Raw genomic sequence first — 24,579 nt, 5'->3', positions numbered from 1 at the left:
GTAGAGATAGTCAATTCAAAACTGATTTCTTCACCAATAAATTGCAATTTGAATGAAACACAATAAATTGTACAACACAGCCCAGACAATTTTCCGATGCGAATTACTCAGTTCATTTCTTTGATAACTACATATTGAAATTTTGTGCCGAGGATGATACAAAAACCCGTAAACAACAGGTAAGCGTATACCGATGACGAATGCAAAAATCACAGATGGCAAATAAGGGGCGATGCCGAGAAAGCGGATAAATAAAGGAAAATAATAAACTTCGGACAAAGACGAGCTTGTAGTGCAATAAAAGTACCCATCTAGAAATCGTTAATAAACTCATAAACCGTAAAGGGGTCCGATTTTTTACTTACGTGTCGATTTGAAAGAGAAAGAAAAGAGATTTCGAGATCTCTGAAATTTTTTATTTTGAAAATCTTGGGGGGGGGGATAATTACCCCAGTACCTCCCCATTTCTACGCCCTTGGTTCTGATCTCAAACATAAATTAAGGTTTCAAGCCTGTATCATGCCTCAAGAGAGTTGGCAGTCTCGAGAGAATAATCAACATTTTTTTTAGAAAATTTACAATCTATATATTTTCTGAAATAATGAACATCTAGAATTTTCGTAATTTATTTCAATTCGTGATCGAATAAATTGCCATGTAGGAATTTTTCATCGACAAAAATTTTTTCCATGGGTAGGGTATATGGAAAATTTTAGTTGAGTTGAGTTCAGTATAACTCAGTAAAAATTGAATATCTACAGAAATCGTTATTTTTCCTGAAATATTGCTCACAACTCCCTCAAATAAAAGCATTTTTAGTAGATCAATCTCTGATATAAAACATATATTAAGGTTTCAAAGTCTGAATCGTGCCTCAAGGAGAATTGACAGTCCCGACAAAAAGATCAAAATTTTTTTTTTTAATTTCAGCTTTTACAAAATATAGATAATTTCTAAAATAAAGTACTTATTGCTCAACTGTGAGCCTTTTCGTTATCTATTTCAATAAGTAGATAGATTATCTCATTTCCTTGGAAGCGGGTATCGAGATATTCTGCTTCCCATTACTCCCATAAGAATTTGAGGAAACGTGAAATTCTTGGGATCTCCATATTTCGAATTCGGGACCAATATTGCTTTGGGCATTATGACTGGCTTGATAGTACTACAAAGGAATCTATAAGCTCTTATTTCGGAAAAATCATGTTGCTTATTGACCTTATTCATGCAGAAATGTAAAATTCCTGGTACTTCGAATACTTTGCGTGATACAAGCCAGTGGCGGATCCAAGGGTTCGCTCCCGGGAAATAATAAAGATACAAAATTGAAAATACTGTGGGGGTTGTTTTTTTTTAGGTCGAAGAAGTTCAGAATCACGTCCATTGGTAGAGCCTAGTTTTTTTCAATGAAAAAAATAAAAAATAATCATTTTTGAAGGGATAAAATGTAGGTAGGTCCAATTGAATCCAATCCTGTAGATCAGATTATTGAATTGATGATTTAGGATGGATTCAGACCATTCTAGAAAACTTAATTCAATTCTGAAATAATATTTATGTAATTTTCATAGGGGCTGATGAGATTTTTTTCATGGAGAGCCCCCATATAGTGGTAAATACCCACCCTGTGAATGGAAACTGATATAGATCCATGAATTCTTCAATCAATCGTAAATAAATTAAATGTACCTATACACATACAGGATGGTCCAGACTTTAGTTAAATAACTTTGACGTCGGCTAGAACAATTTTTTTCATGAAAGAAAGTTCATATGGACTTATATCCTAACATGCTTCGTTTTCGAAATACATGGTGTTCAAGATTTAAAAAATCTCAGTTTTTCAACTATAGCTAGCTAACTCTAGTTTTATTGCTTACATTCATTGTTTTAATTTTAAGGTATTGAAGTCTGAATAAATGTACGTAGTGTTTTGAATGCTAAATTAATCAGAGGCGTAGATAAAAAGATGCGCGATGATCCTTTTCCTATTGATAATCTAGGTCACTGTTCTTTTTTTTTTCGAGAAAATTATTCCATTTCTGAATTCAACAGAGTTTTACTGAAAAAAGGTGTCTTGAATTTATTTCATGAAATGTATCGTTTTCGAGATAATCGAGTACAAAGCGAACTCTATCCGCAATAATAACAATAAATTTTTCAAATTTTCTCAAGTAAAAAAATTAGGCGTAGTTTATTTATAACCCTTTCGTTTAACATTTCAAAAAGAACATTGATCAGGCACTTAAAACAATAGAGAATATTCACAAAAATTGTTCAAAATGTTTAGCCATTTCCTCAAACCAACGCAAACGCATTGAACGATTTAAATTTGCCAAAGAGGAGAAACAAAAATTTATTTTTGTAGGTAGTGTTTGCTCTTTGTGCTTCTTTTATCGAAAACGGTACATTCAATGAAAAAATTCAAGAAAACTTTCTTTCTAATAAAATTCTTTTGATCTCAGAAATGAATTTTTTCGAAAAAAAGACAGTGGTGTAGATTTTCAATAGGAAGAGGATCATCGCGCCCCTACATCTACGGCTACTGGTTGATATTGACAGGAGACACTTATCTAATTCAAAACATTACATTATCTAGGCTTCAACACCTAAAAATTATAACAATGAATGTAATAATGAAATAGATCGAGTTATAAATAATTTTATTCAAGCTTTAACACCCTCTGTATCTTGAAAAAGAAGCATGTTAGGTTAGAATATATGTTCATAGCTCAGAACATTAATTTATCTATATTCTAAAAGGTTTATAGGAACTTTTTTCATGAAAACATACATATAATGGATATTCCTACTCCTAGAGGGGGGATATATCCCCCTTATCTCCCCCTTGGGTACGCCTCTGTAAGGTTTATAGGAACTTTTCTTCATGAAAAAAGTTGTTCTATCTGACGCCAAAGTTATTGAACTGAAATCTGATGGACACCCTGCATATTAATTAGGTAATTAAGATGCATGGAATATAGGTAGGAAGTAGGTATTCTATGTAATGTATCTAAGCATGAATAGAATCAATATATTGATTCCATTGATATCGAAAAATCCTATTAGTCAAGAACACAAAATCATATTGTTCGGTATAATGCTATTCCATTGAAAGAAAGAATTACTTGATGCACAAATGTGAATTTATTCTTCCTCTGTAATCGTTCGATGAAAAAAAAAATTGATACCAATCCTGAAACTTTTGCAGTTTTTGGCTAAAAAAATCGATCCGTCCGTTATTCAGGGCTTTTTGAAGCATGAAGACTCATTGTTATTTGTGGTTGCTATCCCACAGTTATCCTAGTCCATATAGTTCGAGAATCTAATCGCTGAATTTTAAAGGCTGAAAATGGAATGTTCCGATTGAGAAATATATAGCTGGAAAATGATGAGACATTCAGTTGTGACATTAAAATGTGTATTAATACGAAAAATATTGAAATTTTCAGTTTACGCTTTGAAAAGATCGAGTAAATGCGTCATCCAAAGATTTTTTTGGAAATTATGAGAGCTATTTGCATATTATTTGGTACAAAAATCGGTCGCTTTGATTTTCTCATCTAAAGAACACAATAACAAAAAACCATCACAGCTTGCAGACAATTTTTTAATTCTGGAGAAATTGCCTTCAATCCGTGATGGTGTTTTCTTATATTAATTCACAAACCACTATTTAATAAAATCAAATGTTTTTGAAGGCAAAAAATTAATCACTTAACACATAATGATGAAATTGAAAGTCTATTGCTCCAATGGTATTAAATATAATATTTTTATTACAACTATAGTTTCGAAACTGTAAATGAACAACTCAAGGTTTCCATACTGTTGTTGAAAATTTTTCAATTTTGTTTTCACGTGTCAAGATTTTGCTTTCTATCAAATCCAATCCCAACAAAAAATTATATATCAAGAGTTTACAAAATTGATGAATCAGCTGTAAAAAATTCTTGCAATATATTATCTACATTTATAATGACTTATCAAGAGTTCAAATGATTTAACATATATCAGTTATATTGACACCTATAGTGGGCAGGTAGTAAACAGGAAAACAAATAATCTTCAAACCATAAATATCTTTATTCCAATAACAACAGAGATTAAATATGATACTAAAACAAAACAAATTTCATATATGTATAGTCGCTCTTGCTTTTGCCATAACCTCTGATGCACCTTTAACGATAAGCCTTTCAGCTACTTTTTGTCCCAATAAAGCGGCTTCCTCAAAATCTTTAACATCAGCCTTTTTGTGGAGCACCAAACCGCAATATTTATCTTCTTTTGTTATGGAAGATGATATTTCATTTTTACTAGTTGAAACTTCATTGCTTATAGATTTAAATGGACATTGTTCTGGAAGTTTTAGGTCTAAGTTTTCCAAGATCTTCTTTGCTTCGCTAGGTCCTTTCTCGAGAAAAGGACATTTACCCATGAAATCTGATCCAATTGGAATTTCAACTGGGCAGTGTTCATGTGGATCTTCTTTCAGTAATTCAATGGGCAATTCCTCTAACTTTTGTCTTTTTTTAGGAACATCTTCATTCTCTATTGTTGAGGAACATCTTTTTGAACAACCACCATTTTTAGTTTCGTTAGAGAGCTTATCCCCATTATTATTGTAGGGACAGTTTTTGCATTTGTCATAACCGTTTTTGTAAATTAATTTAGTAGATAGTCCATCTATAATTTCTATTTGACCATCTAAAGACCAAACACCACCTTTCAGTGTGAGTTCTGTTTCTTTTCTTTCTTTCTCTTTGATATAATCTAAATCACATGTTACAGCTACTGGTGCACTACATCCACCCCCTAATGTCTTTAGAAAGCTTCTTTCAGCTAGAATTTTCAGGGCAGTTTCCAATTCATAAAGAGGACTAAGTAGGTCAATAGTTTCTTTGTCATTTTCTCTACATTCTACAGCTAGAGCCCCTTGGCCTACTGCATACATAATATCATCTGGCTCCAATATCTGTAAATAACCAATATTAATAACTTTAAATAGTGAAAAAACATTAAAAACACTAGATGGAAGTTACTTATTTTTATCTCAGGATATTTGAGACTCTAAATAAAAAACCTTAATTTCTCTATGGAAATGCCATTGACGAATAAGAGCATTCAAAACAATATTGAATTCTAAGCTCAACACATTGCGATAGAAAGAATGTAATCTTTGAAATGAATTACTGTTTAACAATAGAAAGTTTATTTTGTATATCCAAATAATCTCCACAAATGAATATGGTTAAACCGATAGTGAAAATAACTGGGAAATGTTTCAAACATCAGAAGAGTCTAGGGTACAGAATTTAGAATGATGTCAATTTTTATGTAAGTGTTTTTTCATTATGTTGACACTAAAATATAAGGAGAATTTTAAAAAACTGAGTTGAGTGGTTGATAAAACATTCACACAAACTATTGCAAAATTGTCACCAAGATAAAACTCATATCAGTTCAAGGTTTTGTGGTAAAATAATTTGGTGAACAGTAACATAAATCAAATTGGATGTTAGGGGATATAATGAGTTACAACAAGTTAAATTAACATAAACAGTCCACATCCTATTTTAATCAATATAATAGAAATGTAGTTGCTTGAATAAATCACATTTATTATTAAATTTTCAACTATTGATAAGAGATTTTATAAATGTAAATTGTCTATCAAATATGTCTCCTTCCATACTTTTTAAAAATCAACAATGGTAGTAATTTTTAATAATCATTTTATTTCTCAATACTCACAGCTGATATTCTCTCATGCCATCCAATCCTATGTAGACCAGCGGTTGCCAAAATTATAGCATCAAACTTATTTAAACTATCCAATTTTTTCAATCTAGTGTTTAGGTTTCCTCTTATATTTTCAACAATTAAACTTGGATATTTTCTTGACAATTGTGCAGACCTTCTCAGACTTGAAGTACCAATAATACTTCCTTTGGGAAGTGTCTTTAACGTGCAACCTTTGAATTTTTCATGAAGCACCAGAGCATCCCTTGGATCTTCTCTAGAAATATGAGTTATAAGTCATTCCTGTTGGTTATAATTGAATTAACAGGCAGTTTTTTTTTTGGGAGTTTAATCATCATATATTTAGGATATGTATATTTGGAATATTTTTGATTAACATTTCACAGCAGACCTCAAAACAACAATTTCAGTACCTATTGGCTAGAAAAGAAATCATAATATGATAAAGAAAATAAATTACAAAATTGCAACACCAATTCAGAAAAGACAGACAGGTTATTGCAAAATCATCTCTTCATCACATGATGATATGAATCTCTTAAAAATGAAGAATTGGAGAAGGCATAATACTGTCGATGAATCAAACAATATTTTGGAAATTGAACTAAATTTGTGTTAAAAAGAGCTGTAAATATTTACTAATTTTTATGTTTTGTTCTATTCAAATAAAAGTCAAGGTTGAAATACGAATTTAGAATATTTCAGATATAAATGAATGCTGAATAATGTAAACATCGAATAATGAGCTGAATTTGAAAATACCTAGTTGAAATTTAAATATTTATTGTTCTCCAATGGAATCATTGGAATCTATAATACTTGAGTACAATTTTTTACGTACCTGGTTAAAACTGCTCCTATAACCATTCCTTCAGGAAGAGTAGTAGGTAAATCTTTCAAAGAATGAACAACAAAATCAACACATCCTGTTTTAAGAGAAGCCTCTAGTTCTTTCGTAAAAAGAGATTTTTCACCAATTTTAGGAAGAGGAATGTCTAGGACGTTGTCACCAAGTGTATTCATAGTTACTGAAACCAAACTTTCAATTGATACGAACAATTTCATATGTATATGAATTGCATAATTCGAAATGGTACTAACCAATCTCAAATTCTTTTTCAGGATATTTCTCTTTTAATAAAGATATTACATATCGAGTCTGGATAAGAGCAAGCTAAAATAAAAATGAATTAAATAATAATTATCATCATAATGAAATAAAGTCCCAACGTACTTCGCTTTTTCGTGAGCCGACTTTAATCACTTTTTTTTCACTCATTTTGAAAATATGAAGATCGCCTCACTGCGACTGCTATGAAAGTACAAGTGAAATGAGCTCTATCCCCGCATGTTATTACAGTCGTCACATAACATCCTGCCGTTTCATTCTTTCGTTTCAGTACTTTCTAATTCATGATATTCAATTTGGAAATCAATTGACCTCAGATTATTCCTGACATGCTGACATAACCTTAAAAATCCGAAAGAAAGATACGTCAAACGTATGCGATCGGTTAGGTTCCGTAGTAGAAGGTTTGTTCCAATAACTGTCACTTGAGAAGGGAATTCTTATAAGTTCTGTTTTAAGTAAATAATCAATATTTAAAGATGAATGGGAATGATAATCCTCTAATTTACTATGGGTTCGACACTAATAGTGAGAAGATTGAATGACACCCTCATTAATTTTTGGCTATTGATTTGTTTTTCACGAGTGAAGCTCATTTAAGCATGTTCATTACTATTTATTGAATTTTATTCTATTATTGGAAATTATTAACTGTAGATTCTTAAGTTCTTATAAATAGTAACCCAATAACTTTTATTTCGTTTTGGAGGAAAAAAGTTTCTTTATTTGGACAATTATTTTATTTCATTATGATGAACCAAGTATCTTTGGAGTCTTCGATATTATTTTCGATAGATATTCAAACGGAAATGAAAATAAAAATACAATTATCACCCGCTTTTATTTATAAACAAGGTGCTTTATAGCTCATGAATATATTTAACAATAGGTAACACTTATCTAAAGGGGAAAACATAAATTGTACAAAATGTGAATATTAAATAAATAAATAATTTTCATTTTTACAATAAAATTATCTTGTATTCTCTTCTACTTCCAAATTCGTAAGCGACAACGAATGAACTGAAAAAAACAATAAATTTTCCGTTAGTCCATGTAATGAAGATGAATTCCAATGCTTACTTTGTGAAAGTGTTGGGGAATCTTCATTCATTTCTCTGAGCCTTTCTTTGAATTGTTTGGAAATGCTTCTTCCAGTCAAGCTATATAATATAGCTTTCTCTGATTTTGCTTTTGCCTGAAAAATGAATATTTCATCGTTATTTCTTGACTATCGAGTGGTGACAAGTGGTTTCAATAGGACAGTACTATTTGTCATATCACGATAGGGATTCATCAAGCCAAGTAGCTTGACATTTTAACCAACTATTTGACTTGAAAATCAAGCTCGTGAAAAATTACATAGGGTAAATGCACTGGTTCTCGACCAGTTAACAGAAACATCGATTTCGAGCACGATTTTTTCACATATAAACTTATCAAATTTTAATGGTGTTGGTGTTCATCGATTCTTTGGCGAGTTTTAAATGATTTTTCATCTAATTTTAAGCGTTCTTTCCGCATTTAACCTTTGAAATGTGAAAACTTATAGAAAATCTCAATAACCTCGGTTCTCGACCACGCCGCAGAGTTCTCGACCATTTTTGTGTTAGTTTTCGACCACTAATAATAGTGGCCGCTCCACTTAAAAATTTTATAAAAAACTTTAGAGCGAGATGAGTGATTAGTTCTTACTTTCGTATCGTACCATCGACATCACTATCTATCACTCAGATGGGTTTCAGATGAGGTAATCAAGTAAGAAACACTCGGAACGTAAAAAAAAATTATTTTGCAAAAGTTTCCACTTTCTATAAATATTTCAAAATAACAACTCATACAACATTATTTGGTTATTTTGCTCTTAATATCTATTTAGAAACTAATGAGTAAATAAAATATAAAACACCGACCACCAGTGGTCGAGAATTAAGTACAATCAAATTGGTTTTCGACCGCGAATAAATAAAGGGTAGAAATAAGTGTTTCAACGTTAATTTGGTGGTCGCAAACTAATATTTACAAAGTAGATATATAAATGAATCAAGGCATCGAAAAAAAACGAAAATGATCCAAGTGAAATATATCAGTTGAAATGAACAATTATTGAAGTAACATATTGGTTCTCGACCACTTTGGTCGAGAAATAAAAGATACAAATTTTCCAATACCAGTTCGCGACCGCCGAATATTAAACAAAAAAATATACATTTATTTGCTTTTTGATTGAAATACACTCGAAAATATATCTTATAGTTGATATGGAACAAAATATACACACATAATTCATTTAAAATAAGAAATAATTACTATTTTCTGGTCATCTATCACAAAGCACTTTTCTAAGAGAGGACGAGAAAGAACCCTTTTCTATGATAGACGATTATAAACTAATTTTTAGCGCGAAAACTCTGACCTATACCACTACTATGCAAACTATCTTGGAAGGGTAGAATGGTCGAGAACACGTACCGCGAAAATATTTTGCACTACATGATATATTTTTATTATTATTTCATCTCAAATCACGGAATGGTCGAGAACCAGTGCCGGTCGGCTAACCAGTGCATTTACCCTACTTGAGCTTGACTTGATTTTAGATATTTATTGCTTGACTTGATATCAAGCTACTTGATATTACTTGAGCTTGATATGCACGCGTTGCACTGTATATATTTCTGCAATCTCGTGCGCGCTTAGACTAAATAAGGGGATCAGGGCCCCCGCAACCGCGCGTTCAACGCGTGCACCGCACGCGGGCGCCACTCTTAAGGGGCGCCAAAATCTCTTATAGACCGCATGAAAATCCGAAAGACCAAAGGTTTTTGAAAAAATTTTTTTTTTATTTTTTCAACAATTTTAAACGTTCAAAGACATCTTTTACACATCCAAACAAGTTCCCGAACGTCACAATCCCTATAAAGTAACCTCGGCCACAGATTGCAATTATACGATTCTTTTCAAGTAAACAAATCATAAATAATCATCCCTTTGTCAGTACGGGATTTCTTTATGGACCACCTTGCACCGGACGGCGGGCACCATTTCTTCGATCATCACTAAAAGGCATATGGTACACATAAACAATCATAAATACCAAAGCGATAGCTTTTAGCCAGGGGAATTACTGAAACTTTCGCCACCATCTGTAGGAAAATTCTACATGTTACAGAGAATTTCTGAAACTACCAAAATCTGCTTGCTATGCTTTAACAGCAGAAACCTATCCAAAGAATAGTTATTTTGTTTCGAAACGTTTAGGGGTTGAGGTCAAGACGCAAAAAATTAAAATACTCAGATAATTGGAAAGATTTGTATTTTGTGTAATTGTGGTTTGTGTTACTGTTTCTTGTTGTGATTAAATTAAATTTTATGAAATGGTAAGTACCTATCCACATACAGTATTAGCATTTCTATTAAATTCGATATTTTTTTTTTCTGTTTAAAATGGTGCACATCCTAAATTAGCCCATACCTATATACTATAATATTATTTTTATTTGCTTCAAATAGGAAAGTATTGTTTGTAATCGTGAAAAAATTGAATCGACTTTGATATTTTGAATTGGTTACCAGGGGCCACCATCATATTATACTTAATTTTTTTTTTAATATGCACCCTGGATCTGTATTATTTATTTGATGTTCGTAGCCGTTTGACATTCTAAAAAAATTTTATTACACCTTTGCCAAAAATTAATTATTATAACAGGAACAGGGTATGTGCTTCAGATCGGTCTTAACTTATTATTAATATTAACTTCGTTTAGGTTTAAAGGCTCGGATTTAAGGTTTAAATTCATAAAAATGAAAACATACGGGTTATTCTCAAAGGGATGGCGCAAAGTAAATCATGGGTGAATGTCCTTACCAATTTTGGATCAAGTTTTTCTTAAATTCTAGGAGCCATACAAGAGAAAACGACCTTCTGGTGCAAAATTTCGAGAGCAAAAAAAAGCTAGACTTCAACAAAGGGAGAAGATGGCTAGGAGTATGGAATAATATTTAATAATTATTAATAATAATATTAATATTTTAATATGATATTATGAATAATTTAAAGAAGAATAAAGCTCAGGTTTTGAAAACTGTGCAGTTTCATTACAAAATTAAAATAAAATGCGGTTTTGAAAGAATGCTTGAATAAAATAATGAAACATTTAAAAAATGTATCATGCAACAACTGACAGCATAAAGTTCTTAAGGCATTCAATAAAGGTTGCTGATAGTTTTTTTAACCCTTCTACAAATAAATTCCTAACAAAAACTGAAACATTTTTTGCCGATTATCCTGCGACGTTTTTCTCCACTTCCCCCCTTTTTGGGGCGCCAAAATATTTTCGGCACGCGGGCGTTGATGACCCTTGCGGGGGCCCTGAAGGGGATTCCTCGAGCGCTGAGAGAGAGAAGCATTTGCCAGTGTGAGTTTATTAGTACTTCTCTCACATTTCTATGAAATCTATTGGTAGATTTTGGTAGATTCAGAAGTATCTTTCCAAACTTGGCCAAAATGGCCAAGGATTTTTTTATCAACGCCAGCATCTTCAGTTCCTGTTGAAAGACAATTTTCCAGAGCTGCTCTTACAGTTAAAAAAAACCCGCAATTAGACGACAAATCTATAAGATGTCTCATGCGCTTAGATCCTGGATGGAAAATTATGAAATCGATCGAAGTTTGGAGGTTTCTCAATATTAAGAAACTTGATTGTTTCATAATTTTTATTTTTTTTCATTATGTTTCTATTTCGAAAGAGTTTATATTTTGGGTTCTTTCATGCAATAAGTTTAATAAATTAGAGTGTTTTTTGCAAGATTCATTCTCATTTCATCATTTTTTTATTGATGTGACAATACACAATAAACTGCTAAACATCAAATAGCTTGATATGATTCAAGTACTTGATAAATTGTACTTGACTTGAGATTGAAAACCTATTACTTGACTTGACATCAAGTCAAGTTCAAGCCAAATACCTTGAAAATCAAGCCAAGACGTGAAGCCCTAACCACGCGTGACATATTGAAGTTCCTTCTCTGTCGTGTTATCTATTTTTTGTGACATTAATGGTCGAACGGGTTCAAAACTCATTCAATAGCGATTGTGAAATTTAACAAAATAAATATTATAACTATAAGAAAATATCCTTTGTTTGAATTAAAATTTTCATTTTTATGTTTCTCCGGATTTGCCATTTTATTATTTCTGTGAAAATCAATTCAACATTTGGCGAAGAATCGCAATCCCGTAGGTTGGCAACACACCCTGCGCTATACACGATGGTCGGCCTATTTCTAGATATAGTCCTACCCTTTAATAGAGTACACTAGGACCATGAATAATCACCAAAACTGAATATACTTACATCATATTGTTCGAATTTTTTTCTCAAATCCTTAACTGACGTAGATCTTTCCAGCTCCTGATCCTTATCCCAGTTATCCATTTCAATAGAAACTCTTCTTTTCCTGTTAATACCACCGACAAAACTTTGATCGAGACTTTCATCTGATATCTTAGACAAATTGACAAATGATTTGGAGAACTCTTTCAACCAATTGGAAACTAATTTTTGTTCTTTCAATTCATTTATTTCTTTTTCTTCAACATCAGGTTTATTTATAGTTATTGAACTGTTGGCTCGAGCAGAAAAACTATCTATATCTCCGTACTTCTTGACATGTTCTTTAATGTCTGTTTTTGTCGCAGGCAATGTAATTTCCTCGTTTTGGTGAGAAACTTCAGCAGGTTTTTTAACTTCTTTTTTGGTTGTAAATTTTGTTGTTTCTCTTTCTGGAGAAGCTAGAAGTGGTGGTGTTACTTTTTTGACGATTGTGTCTTCAACAGGAATCGGTAATTTATTTCGGTTGCTCAGCGCGAAGGACCTTACGCTTGGATCAGAGTAGATTCTTTTGATTAGGGTGTTGTCGGACCTCTTGTTGATAACGTAGGGCACTGTATCGAAACTATCCTCAGTAGACTTCATTAACTTGCTGTCATTTTCCATAGCAACAGACTGCATCTTACTGTCGTTGCTAGGACTTGAATTCAGCAGCTTTCTGGGTCTGGCTATGGGTCTTGGCGGTTCTTGATCCAGACTGATAGGTTCTTCGAAGTTGGAAGAGGCCTCTAAACTTTCGAACCCGAAGTACTTTTCAGCTGTTTGGACTTCTTCGTTGTTGTCCGCGGACAATTTTCGATAAACCACTGATTGTGTCACATCATAACAATTTACCAAACTAACGTCGGAATCACTTGTTATTTCGGAAGACAGGATTAAATCTTGATCCACCTGTTCCAAGGAATTTGTTTCTAGTGAACTATGATTGATCGTTCTTTCCAAGCTTTCTGGACTCGACTCGAATAAGTTGATGTTTTTCTCGCTGAATGAATCTTCTTGAAGATCCTCCCTAGGAGTTACCACCTGATTTGAAGAAATCTCTTCCACACTGCTCGAATTCGAATTTGCAACCTGTGGAATTGAAAAAGTTCAATTGATTCTTGAGATTGCTTTGTGATATTGATAGTTTTTCTATATTCAAAGGTGTTTTTTTAAAGTTTTATATCGATGGAATATTTTAGGTTCGGAATGTTTTATTGTATGATAATTTTAACATAATTGAGAATTGTTTATCCTTTGAATATATCAAAACTGACATTGATTGATGTACACAACTGTAAGCATTACTCCTTGAGAAGAAATGAGGCGAAGGATGTATCAATAAGAGTGCAAGATTTGAATTCATGGGGGTTAGTAAACATGGATTTCCATACCTTATTCTGATATTTCTACTCTCTAGCCGGTGGCTTCTTATGTTACAGTATTATTTTTATTTCATATTGTTTTAAAATCGAAAATGTTCAATTTTGCCAGTTTTTCAACATGTAATGTTTATCAGTCTCCTATGCTAGGCCTCTGAATATTAACTCACCAACTATCTTTCTGAAGTATTTGACTTTGAGCTGACCAAAGGCCAGAGAGTTAGATTTGCGCGAATCATCTAGCGATGTATTGTTATCGGTATTGAACCTTCGAATCTTACACTCTCATTCAACATCCCTTAAGTACCTAAGATTCCAGAACAGAAAATCAAAATTTACATATTTCTAGAAGATGAAATGGAAAAGTAGAAACGACGAAAAATAAATTGAAGATTTTAACTTATGAACACCAGTCAATAAATATCTACTTTCTAATCGATGTAAATTCAAAATAGATGGTTTATTTTTGGTACATTTGTAGTACCTATACCTAACCAATAATGGGAACATTTCTTAACAATACATGTATGATATATGAAGGAATTGCTTCATAAGACTGTTGAGAATGAAATGCAACAGCAGGATTCACAGATATTGACCAAAAAGCCATAAGCAAGAAATGAAAAGACACTACAATGAAATTATTCCAGTTAATAGATAACCTTGATCCTTAGTTCTTAGGTTTAGAAATTGTTAAGTCTGTGAATTCGGTTAACAATTTCATCGAATAAGAACAAAAGATTTAGATTTCTATCAATTGGAATCAACGAGAAAAGCCTTTTAAAAGTCAGTATGCCATTACTATTAGTGATGAGACTAACCTACACCCAGAACGAGAGTACACCTTATCGAATCACATCCCTTGATGATGAATGAATTAACTTACCAATCATAAAACTACATCACTATCTGATTGTATAGTAGCAATATTGAAAGATCTTAATATTTTTTTTTCTATTTTATTGATAACATCATTAGGTAATGTACAAGATTCATTTACAGATTCATCCGATTTAAAAAAAAAACCATACGAAAATTTCCCCCTCAACTGAAATTATGGATTAAGGAATGCACTCCTCATAGCAGTCACAAGGGAGTAGAATTGTCTGGAAAGTTTAGCAACGGATTTTTAACGAAATTCTTGCTAGACTCTTTGGGCGAATAGAGGCTTCTTGGAAACCTGTCATAGGTGTAATTCTCTTCCAGTTTCTCTAGCGGTTTGTCTAGACTTACCTCCAACTTCTTGGCGCCGGATGGTAGACAAGCTTGCCTGATGTAGTAGTCACTCCCAAATCTATGGAGAAGAATCGGTTAATGTGCAGAATAAACCATTAACGGAAATGCTTTTTTAGGAGAGAAAATTTGAAAAATTTCAGAAGTATAGGGTGTTTTTTTTCGAGGTATATAACTTTAAGTTGGCATTACTGTTCAAGATGGCGACCGATTTAACAGCTGTCAAGTGATCTATTCTCAGTTTGGTTTGGCAATTCATCATGAGTAGACTCACGCCTGAACAACGTTTGCAAATAGTGCAATTTTATTTCGAAAATAATGATTCTGTGCGGGATACATATCGCGCACTAAGTCCATTAGCCATGAAGCGCACTTCTGGTTGAATGGCTACGTCAACAAACCTGTGAATTGGTCTTCAAGATCTTGTGATTTAACACCGCTAGACTACTTTCTGTGGGGCTATGTAGAGTCATTGGTCTATGCGGATAAGCCACAAACCCTTGACCATTTGGAAGACAACATTCGCCGTGTTATTGCCGATATACGGCCACAAATGTTGGAAAAAGTCATCGAGAATTGGACGTCCAGATTGGACTTCATCCGAGCCAGCCGTGGCGGTCATATACCAGAAATCATATTAAAAATGTAATGCCACAAGATTATCTTGCGGATAAATAACATTCATGTCAATCGAATAATCCATAGTTGTTTTATTGCAATTTAAAGTTCTATAGCTCTAAAAAAATCACCCTTTATTAGGCGTAGTAAAAAGGTATCCATTTTATGTCCAAAGGATGGCTTTAGTTATCTGTATCTCACGTTGTATAAGTCCGATTGGGTTCATTAGATGGAGTTAGAAACATGAGATTTCGTACTACAAAAACTTTCCTGACCGTTTTGTGATAAGTTGACTCAGTTTAGTTTGGGCGAGCGTCAAAAATGAACAATAGCAAAGAGAAAATATGCTATATTTTACAGTTTTTCTTCGATGAAGGCGAAAATGCAAGCCAAGTGGCTGAAAATATAAATAGTGTTTATGGTTTTGATAGTGTTACATCCAATCACGCACTTGAAGGTCAATTGTCGAAAATGTCGATGAAATCATAGTCATTGTCGAATCCCACCGACATGTTAGCACTATTTCGATTGCACAAAAAACGATTTGAAACCATTTGCATAAGGATGGTCTCAAGAAGATGGTCGATGTATGAGTACCACAAGAGCTAAAGCAAAAACCTCATGGACCGATTTTCCATCTGCCAATAGCAACAAAATCGACCCATTTTCAAAGCGTTTGGTGACTGGTGATGAAAACTGGATCACTTACGACAACGTCAAGCGAAAACGGTGGTCAAGCTAGAATTGACGACCAAGAAGGTTTGGTGGAATTGGCAGGGAATTATCTACAATTAGACAGTCTGAAGCAATCGCCCAGAAGCGGCCATCTCGCTCCAATAGGAGAGGAATTGTGTATTATACAATGCAGAGCGAAGCAATTAGGGAGTTTTTAAGATTCAAAGCGGAAAAAAAACATTATTCAAACATTCGTGAAAAGCAGTGACTTGCAGACAGGAGCTTTTGAGCGCTTATTCGTTTCCTTGGATGCAACTGAACTGTATAGTGGTTTTCCAATTTCCAATTTATTATAATGATAACAGTGTGTAATTATTTTTTGACATATCTTATGTCATTTGTGTTCACTCAGTTATGCCATTGAATCATGGAAAGATACACACTTCAACAACGTTTAGAAATTGTTGAATTATGTTATCAAAATCAGAACAAATTTATGAAATTTAAGAAGAAATCATGGAAGACATTTTTCAGATAATGACTCGCTATTCGTCGTAATGTAGATAAATTTGAAAGTCAATTCTCTTTGCACAAAAAAGAGTACAATAGTATGCAAAGAAATGCATGCACACAAGAAAATATTGATTTTGTAGCAGCAAATGTAAAAAAATCCAAATGTATTGGTTCCCAACAATTAAGTGTTCCTCAAACAACAATATGGAGAATATAAAAGAAGATTCACCTTGTGATATGTGTTAAATCCATCAACTGAGCAATTGAAAATCAACATTCAACGTATTATTATGTGATAAAGTAATGAAAAATTGGCAAATTCCTGAATTTGAGAACGGCCCATCATCATTATCGCTTGAGACCATTCCTAGCTCAAAATTAGAAAAATACAGACATCGTGACGATGTTATGTTCGGGGAACGTGCGTTCAGAAAAAAACTTATTAAAGATTATTTTTTTCGTTCTCCGTAAAACAAATTTATGTAAATGACGAAATATCAGAAGGTAACAAAACCATTTCTATTTATAAAACGTGTACTGAAGTCTTTTAATATTTCTCGTTAATCGAATTATATCATAGGCCATTACTTAGTTACGCAAAGGGCGATTAATCTGATGTCTAACAATGAAAACATCGAAAAAAAATCGATATGACGATTTCAATTTCTTTCATTTTTCGAATAAAGACATTACAAAATTTTGATCCTATAATTCCAGCAATTTAGGAGATCTTAGCTTATCGCGAAACTTCGAATCTGGACCATCCTGTACAACCATGTATAAGTGACCTAGAATTTCCACTTGCCTATGTGTACTTTTCTTAAGATCTGTTCCCAACACTTCCACTAATCTACTCATTGCACTAATTTATACTGTAGAAAAAATTCGTATAATTCAAACACTTTCACACAGTTACATACAACTGAATTGTTATTTTTATCTAACAATAAAACAAGTCACACTTATCCATCGTAACAATATAATCATTGCTATCACGTAAAAATCTTTGCGAAGTTTGTTATCTCCTACGGGTATTTTGCATTGCTTAAATCGTGTAAATGAAAAAATGGACTGAAACTCTCAATTGAGATTAAAATTCCTTTTCTCCAGATAAGAACAGTTCAAAGATTGTGGTTGTAATCCTCGGTAGAGTATTCCAATTTGAATATTTATAGGGATATAATTCGAAATATTATCTATCCAAATTTATTCTATGGCGTTCAAAGATTTTTCCCGAACTAATTATGCTTAAGCCGATTAATAATACAATTATTGGAATATTATTTGAATACAATTTCAATATTTTTCTCTTCCATGTATGAAAAATGTTGCTTTAAAGAGACCAAGTGAAAAAGTCAACCGGTGTCATATCAGGGGTGTACGGTGATGAAAACGAAATATTATACAATACTTACAGGGAATTTATTGAATTTCTTGACTTTATTCGTCTTTCAATATTTTCTTTAGAATATGGATTGTTTTTGAGCTCTACAGCGTTCTTCCACTTTTCCTTTTCTCTTTGACTGTAAACACCTGTAAAATTAATGTAATGTTGTAATTTAGTTCCTAAATTGGAGGTATAAACAAAAATTACAAAGTCCTAGGATCATTTTAAGCAAAAAGACCAATGAATGGGTAAACAAACGCTTTGTTTTCGAGATACAGTGGGTTTAAGTTTTATTTTTTGAACTTCTGATAGCACCTTCCCTTCACAAGATCTTCAACTTCAATTTGGCATATATATTCCAATTTAAAGTTTTCATCATACATCATATGATATGACAATTTTGGATGCAAATCTACAGGATTATATTTTTTCTGGAACATTGCCTGCTCATTTGCTTCAGATTTTTTGTTGTTGTATCACTGGTAGTTTGAAAAATATAAGAAGAAACTCAAATCCAGTACTACACTTTTTGTTTTCTTGTAGTTTCGTTGTATCTGCTATCGATTTCGAGAAAAAATTTCAAATAATTCTCTAGTAATATTTAGGAAAATCCAAATTATTATAAAGATCCAGTTAGTAGGCTGTTAGTAGAATGAATTAATTAAGAGTTTTGGCACTTCCAATTTGTTCCGATGATCAATGAAGGTTGGGTAAACCAGTATAATCCTTACGAAATGAAGATTACAAGAAACTCCCTGTATCTTGAAAACAAAGCGTTGGTGGCCTCCTATTTATAGAACTTTTTTTCGTAAATTTACCCAAGGAATCTATAATTTTCCTTTGTACCTCCAACTTAGGAACACCCTATATTATAACCATTTTCGGTATCTATGTACATCATTGTTTCGAATATTTCTATAATATTTGACGATGAGACCATTAAGTGAAAATTGTAAGTTCAAATAATAATTGATACTAGATAAAAGTTGGTTTGAATTTATGTAATATGTCTAATTTTAATATTGTGTCATGTTGACTGTTTCCTGTATTGTGTTGTACATTTCAGAGCCCTGAAGAAGATTTTGGAATAAAAATCGAAACCGGTCGGCATTGTTTTTAAGAAAGTGGTTTTAATTTAAACCCAGACCTTCTTCCTCTAAAAAACACCTTTGCATGTTAGAAAAAGAGTCTCAATCACATTGTCCACAACCATTTACTAGTCGATAAAATTTAAGCAAATCCAAGATTATAATAATAGACTATATCGATTTAAAATTAAAAAAGTTCCATAAAAAAATAACTAAAATGAAATACTTGTAGTTCTTGATTTCATTTCATGTTGCATAAATGATTTGAGAATACCTGCAAGGTTCATTCACCACTTTAACAACTGATTCACAATCTGCAAACAATCTGGATGAACCAATATCAGAGTATTCACTTCTACTGATACCGAAAATTTATTCAACGCTTTTAAGAAAACCGACAATTCAAGTTTTACGAAAGCAACAAATAATTACCTGTAAACTCAATTTGATTTTCCTCGTTGCTTTCTTCCTCTATCCCGTTTGTATGAATGTTATCTTCAAGTCCGGGTTCTTTGTGTTGTTCATTGTTCCCATTCTTTTGAGGCCTAAAGATTACATACGTAAACAATTAATTTTTTTTTTTTGAATAATCAATTGTAGTTGAGATGAAGATTAGAAACGATATCTTACCCATTTTCTTGTCGAGATATTAAGATTGTTCTGGGTAAGGTGCCGTATTTTTCTGTGTATTCAGTATCTCTTTCTGCGATGCTACTGTCTGAGCATATCGATGCAGCAACTGCAAAAATTAATATATTGTAGGTTTTGTTCATTTGAATTAGGTAATTGAGTGTTTTTTGTGTGAAAGTTTTAATAGTGCAATATTTTGGCTGCTCCGAGATATACTAAGTGAGAAAAGAAAAAATATCGATGAGTAATATCTAGGTGTAGAAAAACCTGCATTTTTCACAAAATAATACAGAATGATCAGGAGATCTGTCGCTGTTTCAGTTCCTCTATGACTACATAATATGTGATATTTTTGGGGAAGAATATTTAGATGATGCCAATACTGAAACTCTAACATGTCATTCGTTGATAATCATCACAAAATGTACCTTAGAAATCAAGAAGCAGCTAGGACGAGACAATATCCTTCGCATCGATAGCAAGATGATTGGACAATTCTGAGTTTTTTGAACCGAGATCTAGCTCCTAACTTTTTTTGCATTTCTTTCTACAGCGCCGAGAAAACAAAAGAAAACCATATGTAAAAATAATTTCCAGCAATTGATTGAAGTTCAAATTACAGGGTGAGGACCATTGAAATCATTTGACCTATTTGGACTGAGCCAACGTTTTGTCTATATATTCAGACTTTATCCAAGGCAAGTTCGTTTAGTCGAATAAAAATGATTTGTTTAGGTACAGAGAATATACTTAATTGCTATTAATTTCCATTATTTGCTCTACTTAAACAATCCATCATTATTCGAGTAAATGAACTTACTTTGATAGAGTCTAAATATTAGGTTTGGTGGAAGGTAATTTCATATTTCACGTTTTTTTCAACTATTCTATGGCATTGAATGATGTGTTTGTATGCTACTAACGCTTCTCTGACATATTGCGCTTGAACGGCTCAATCGTTGACTATAGTGCGTCGAGTAGGTATGGAGGTCTCAAAGAGAGCATTTATGCACCTCCAATGATGCACCACGCTCTGACAGGCCTATCGTCGAAAATGTTGATATAAAGACGTGGTAAAAATCAAGATAGACCATCATATTAGAAGTCATAGCATCACCCAGGAGATGAACATAGATCATAAAACCTTTTTCTCTAATTCTGTGGTTATTCCGTTCATTCTTCCACATCTTGTAGAACAAAATCGTGCGAGAATATATCAGAAACGCACAGTTTTCATGGTTATATTTTGTTATTTTATGTTGGTACTCCGAACTTTCCGCCACGGCTTTATCTGTCAATTCATCAATTTGCCTTAAAGAAATCAGTTCTGCCAGCCAACATTTTTCAATGCAAAAATCACTAAATTATATTTATGGAAATATTTCATTAATTTCAATGAAATTGCAATGAATTAGAGAAAATAATGTATAATACTCGTACAGAAGGCTCATTCTACCACTCGTTCATTCCAAAACTCGCCACTTCGTGGCTCGTTTTTGAATTTTGAACTCGTGGAAGAATATCAATGCCTTCTGCACTTGTATTATAAATAACTATTCTCTATTTCTGTATCGTAATGAGTTCATTACCGTTCTAAAAAACAGTGCTGTAATGAACTCATTACAGCATCGTTTTCAGATATATTTTTCGTTTTGTGGTTGTCTATCCTGACTTCCAATCCTATCAAATTTCAACAAACGTCAATAATTGTCAATATAATATAATTTGGGGATGTAGAGAAATGATTTGCTACATATTCGCAAATTCTGGTAGTGTTAAATCGATTTCGTCAGACATAATTCAAGAATTCAATGTGTAATTGTAAATTATGTCTAAATTCGAAACATACGATTCATATTCAAATTCCGTAATCTGTCAATTTTCGTAAGTCACACCAACAACCAAGATACAATACAAAAGTCACTAGGATATATAATCTGAATTTTTCATTGAATTTCGACAATATTTCGCAGAACTCGACTGAAATAGAGAATAGTTATTTATAATACAAGTGCAGAAGGCATTGATATTCTTCCACGAGTTCAAAATTCAAAAACGAGCCACGAAGTGGCGAGTTTTGGAATGAACGAGTGGTAGAATGAGCCTTCTGTACGAGCATTATACATTATTTTCTCTAATTCATTGCATTTTCATTGAAATTAATGAAATATTTCCATAAATATATTTTAGTGATTTTTGCATTGAAAAATGTTGGTTGGCAGAACTGATTTCTTTAAGGCAAATTGATGAATTGACAGATAAAGCCGTGGCGGAAAGTTCGGAGTACCAACATAGAATAATAAAATATAACAATGAAAACTGTGCGTTTCTGATACATTCTCGCACGATTTTGTTCTACAAGATGTGGAAGAATGTACGAAATAACCACAGAATTAGAGAAAATATCGTCTAATACTCGTTGCAGAAGGCAATTCCAACACTCATGCGTTCCAAAACTCGCTCCTTCGTGGCTCGTTTTCGAATTTCGCATTCGTGTTGGAATAGGAGCCCATTCTGCAACTTGTTTTAGAATATACCATTGAAACATTTGCGGAAGGCTGGATAAAAAAATACTTGATGATTGGGTACAACAAGTTCTGAAGCAAAAAATCCTTATGGATCCAATTTCCATCTGCGAATCGCTGCTGAATCGCAACAAAATCAACCCATTTCTGAAGCGGATGGTAGCTAGAGATAAGAAAATGGGTCTCGTCAAGCGACAGAGATCATGGTCGAAAGCCAACGAAGTTGCTCAGACTGTGATCAAGCCAGGACTGACGGCATGAAGGTGTTGCTGTGTGTTTGGCTGCATTAGCATATACTCTACTATGGAGTTGGGCTGCTTATGCTGTAAATATGGCTGAGGATAACGGTGTAGAGACCCAGAGAAACATAAAGAAGTATTGAGCGCCCACAAAAACCGTGGGTGGACACTGTTAGGAGGCTGGCTGGAGTTGAATAAACATGGTACAAGATAGGGAGGCATGGAAGCGGTTGAAAGCAGTAGTGGACGAATGTAGGTTGAAAAAGGGCAGTACTATGAGCTGCTCCCCTATGGCCAAAAGATCAGTCTACCCGTTTGAAGCTGGCAATCGAACAGATGCCACAAATAGAGAGAGAGAGAGAGTTATGAACGAAAATAACGCTATTTCTGAAGAAATCAGGATCAGAGTGGAAAAAGCTTGGGCCACAATTACTAAAATGAGGAAGATATTCTGCGGACAAGATTTAAGTTTTGAGCTACAAATTCGACTTGTGAGATGTTACGTGCTGTCGATTTTCTACGAAATGGATGCGTGGACATTGAAGAAGAATAATACCAGAAGGATAGAAGCATTTGAAATGTGGATGTACTGTAGATCACTGAGAATATAGTGGACAGAGATAGTGGTGAATGTGGAGGTTCTGCAAAGAATTCAGGAAGAGAAAGAGTAGTTACTGACTATTAAAAAGTGCAAGTAGCAATAGCTCGGATATGTTATGCTTATTAACCAAGAAAAGATAATGGTCGAAAGATCCATAGGAAGATAAGGAACTCATGGTTGAAGAACTTAAGAGAATGGTAAAATTGCAACAACTGCCAACTATTTAGATCTGTAGTATCAAAAATACGCATAGCTTTGGTGATAGCCATAGATAGAGGAAGTATACGCAATTTTTACATGGGCCCCAACATGGTTAGATTCCGTTGTCGAATTGTGATCTATTTTCAGATCCATAATTTTACTATAGATATCATATCGATATCAATGTATATTACATTGAATGAAATATATTAATTTGAGTGATTCCCGATTAAATATGCAAATTTGAATATATGGAATTCGATATTTTTCCTAATTGTCGAATTTATAATAAGCAGAATATTTATAATTTTCTGTTTCTACCCGCTGAAATCTAAGGTTTGACAACTTTTGTTCTCCTAGTGTCATCGGTAGTTTCACGTCGTTTGGCGCGCTTGAAATTTGTTTTCTGAATTTCTGATATACATATTTAGGTATTTATTTCAATATATTTTGAGTTAATATGAAACGTTGATTCACAATGGGACTTAAGAAGTGCGTTCTTTGTGGAGAAACTCGCGAATTTGGTAAAATATCGTATCACTGACATGTTTTCATTTCCACGCGCTTCATGTCAAATTTGGGAGTTCATGTTGGGGACAAAATTTGCTAACTGAAAAAGACATAGGCTCCCTCTATCTATGTTTATTATTCTGAGGCGATAGCCAAACTTCGGAACGAAGACGAAGAAGAAGATTCAATTCCTGCATACTTACAATCATTCTCAGGTTTCCTTCCAGAAGACAAACCTTCGGAATCCATCTCATCCAAATCCTTGCACTCTTTAACCCCCGAATCGGCTGAAACTTCGTCGTCTGACAGTCGAGCCAACCTCATCTCAGCCAGCGGATTCTTACCACCGATCAAAGACCTCGTTTCGATCAGATGGTTCTTCACGTCCATCAGGCTGATATGCTCGCCTGGCTCGTCTTCGAAATCCGAAGGTACATCCGAAAGGTCCGATGTCTCGTCCACCTCCTTATCTCCGATCAGCACCTTGGCCTCCGTGGTCGGGTCAGGTACCAGCATTGGTACTGGAACCGGGGAACTGGGACCTCTGAGGAACTGCCTCTTCTGGAGGAACCAGTTTGGTTCGTCGTTCGAGAACGCTGAGTTCGATCGGAAATAGTCCACATCGACGTTGCCAAGTCTGTCTTCTTCTCGATCCGAATCGCTAGAAGAGACTTCTTCAATTCGTTGCTTTATCTGGAAATAAC

The 24,579-nt window shown here is 33.5% G+C and overlaps 2 protein-coding genes across 8 annotated transcripts in view; both read right to left on the bottom strand.

Moving 5' to 3' along the window:
• Window positions 1–4,067: 4,067 nt before the first annotated feature.
• On the bottom strand, window positions 4,068–7,247 carry LOC123678077 (porphobilinogen deaminase). Its single transcript, XM_045614870.1, has 5 exons — window positions 7,001–7,247; window positions 6,868–6,940; window positions 6,608–6,794; window positions 5,758–6,022; window positions 4,068–4,978 (listed from the first exon to the last, which is right to left on the bottom strand). Exons 1-5 carry the CDS (start codon window positions 7,043–7,045, stop codon window positions 4,136–4,138), a joined length of 1,413 nt encoding a protein of 470 aa, XP_045470826.1. The 5' UTR covers window positions 7,046–7,247; the 3' UTR covers window positions 4,068–4,135.
• A 470-nt stretch (window positions 7,248–7,717) lies between these two features.
• The window catches only part of LOC123678075, a 51,094-nt gene continuing 34,232 nt past the window's right edge, over window positions 7,718–24,579 (bottom strand). For all 7 annotated transcript variants that reach the window (XM_045614862.1, XM_045614863.1, XM_045614866.1 and 4 more), the window contains 8 exons: window positions 24,079–24,568; window positions 19,800–19,908; window positions 19,602–19,714; window positions 18,110–18,227; window positions 14,889–14,949; window positions 12,259–13,365; window positions 7,979–8,093; window positions 7,718–7,918 (listed from right to left, as the gene is read on the bottom strand). In XM_045614862.1, coding sequence (XP_045470818.1) covers window positions 7,869–7,918; window positions 7,979–8,093; window positions 12,259–13,365; window positions 14,889–14,949; window positions 18,110–18,227; window positions 19,602–19,714; window positions 19,800–19,908; window positions 24,079–24,568 — 2,163 coding nt within the window. In that variant the 3' untranslated portion in view covers window positions 7,718–7,868. The remainder of the gene's footprint in view (window positions 7,919–7,978; window positions 8,094–12,258; window positions 13,366–14,888; window positions 14,950–18,109; window positions 18,228–19,601; window positions 19,715–19,799; window positions 19,909–24,078; window positions 24,569–24,579) is intronic.

The sequence above is a fragment of the Harmonia axyridis genome, chromosome 4, assembly GCF_914767665.1.
Source record: "Harmonia axyridis chromosome 4, icHarAxyr1.1, whole genome shotgun sequence".
Lineage (NCBI taxonomy): Eukaryota > Metazoa > Arthropoda > Insecta > Coleoptera > Coccinellidae > Harmonia > Harmonia axyridis.
The sequence above is the reverse complement of the archived record's forward strand: the minus strand, read 5'-3'. Positions and strand labels throughout refer to the sequence as shown.

Coding starts and splice junctions, on each gene's coding strand:
- LOC123678077 (XM_045614870.1), bottom strand. CDS start 7,045: ATGAGTGAAAAAAAAGTGATTAAAGTCGGCTCACGAAAAAGCGAA. Junction 6,023..6,607: donor ATAGGAGCAGTTTTAACCAG/GTACGTAAAAAA, acceptor TCATATTTCTAG/AGAAGATCCAAGGGATGCTC. Junction 4,979..5,757: donor GGCATGAGAGAATATCAGCT/GTGAGTATTGAG, acceptor GGTTATTTACAG/ATATTGGAGCCAGATGATAT.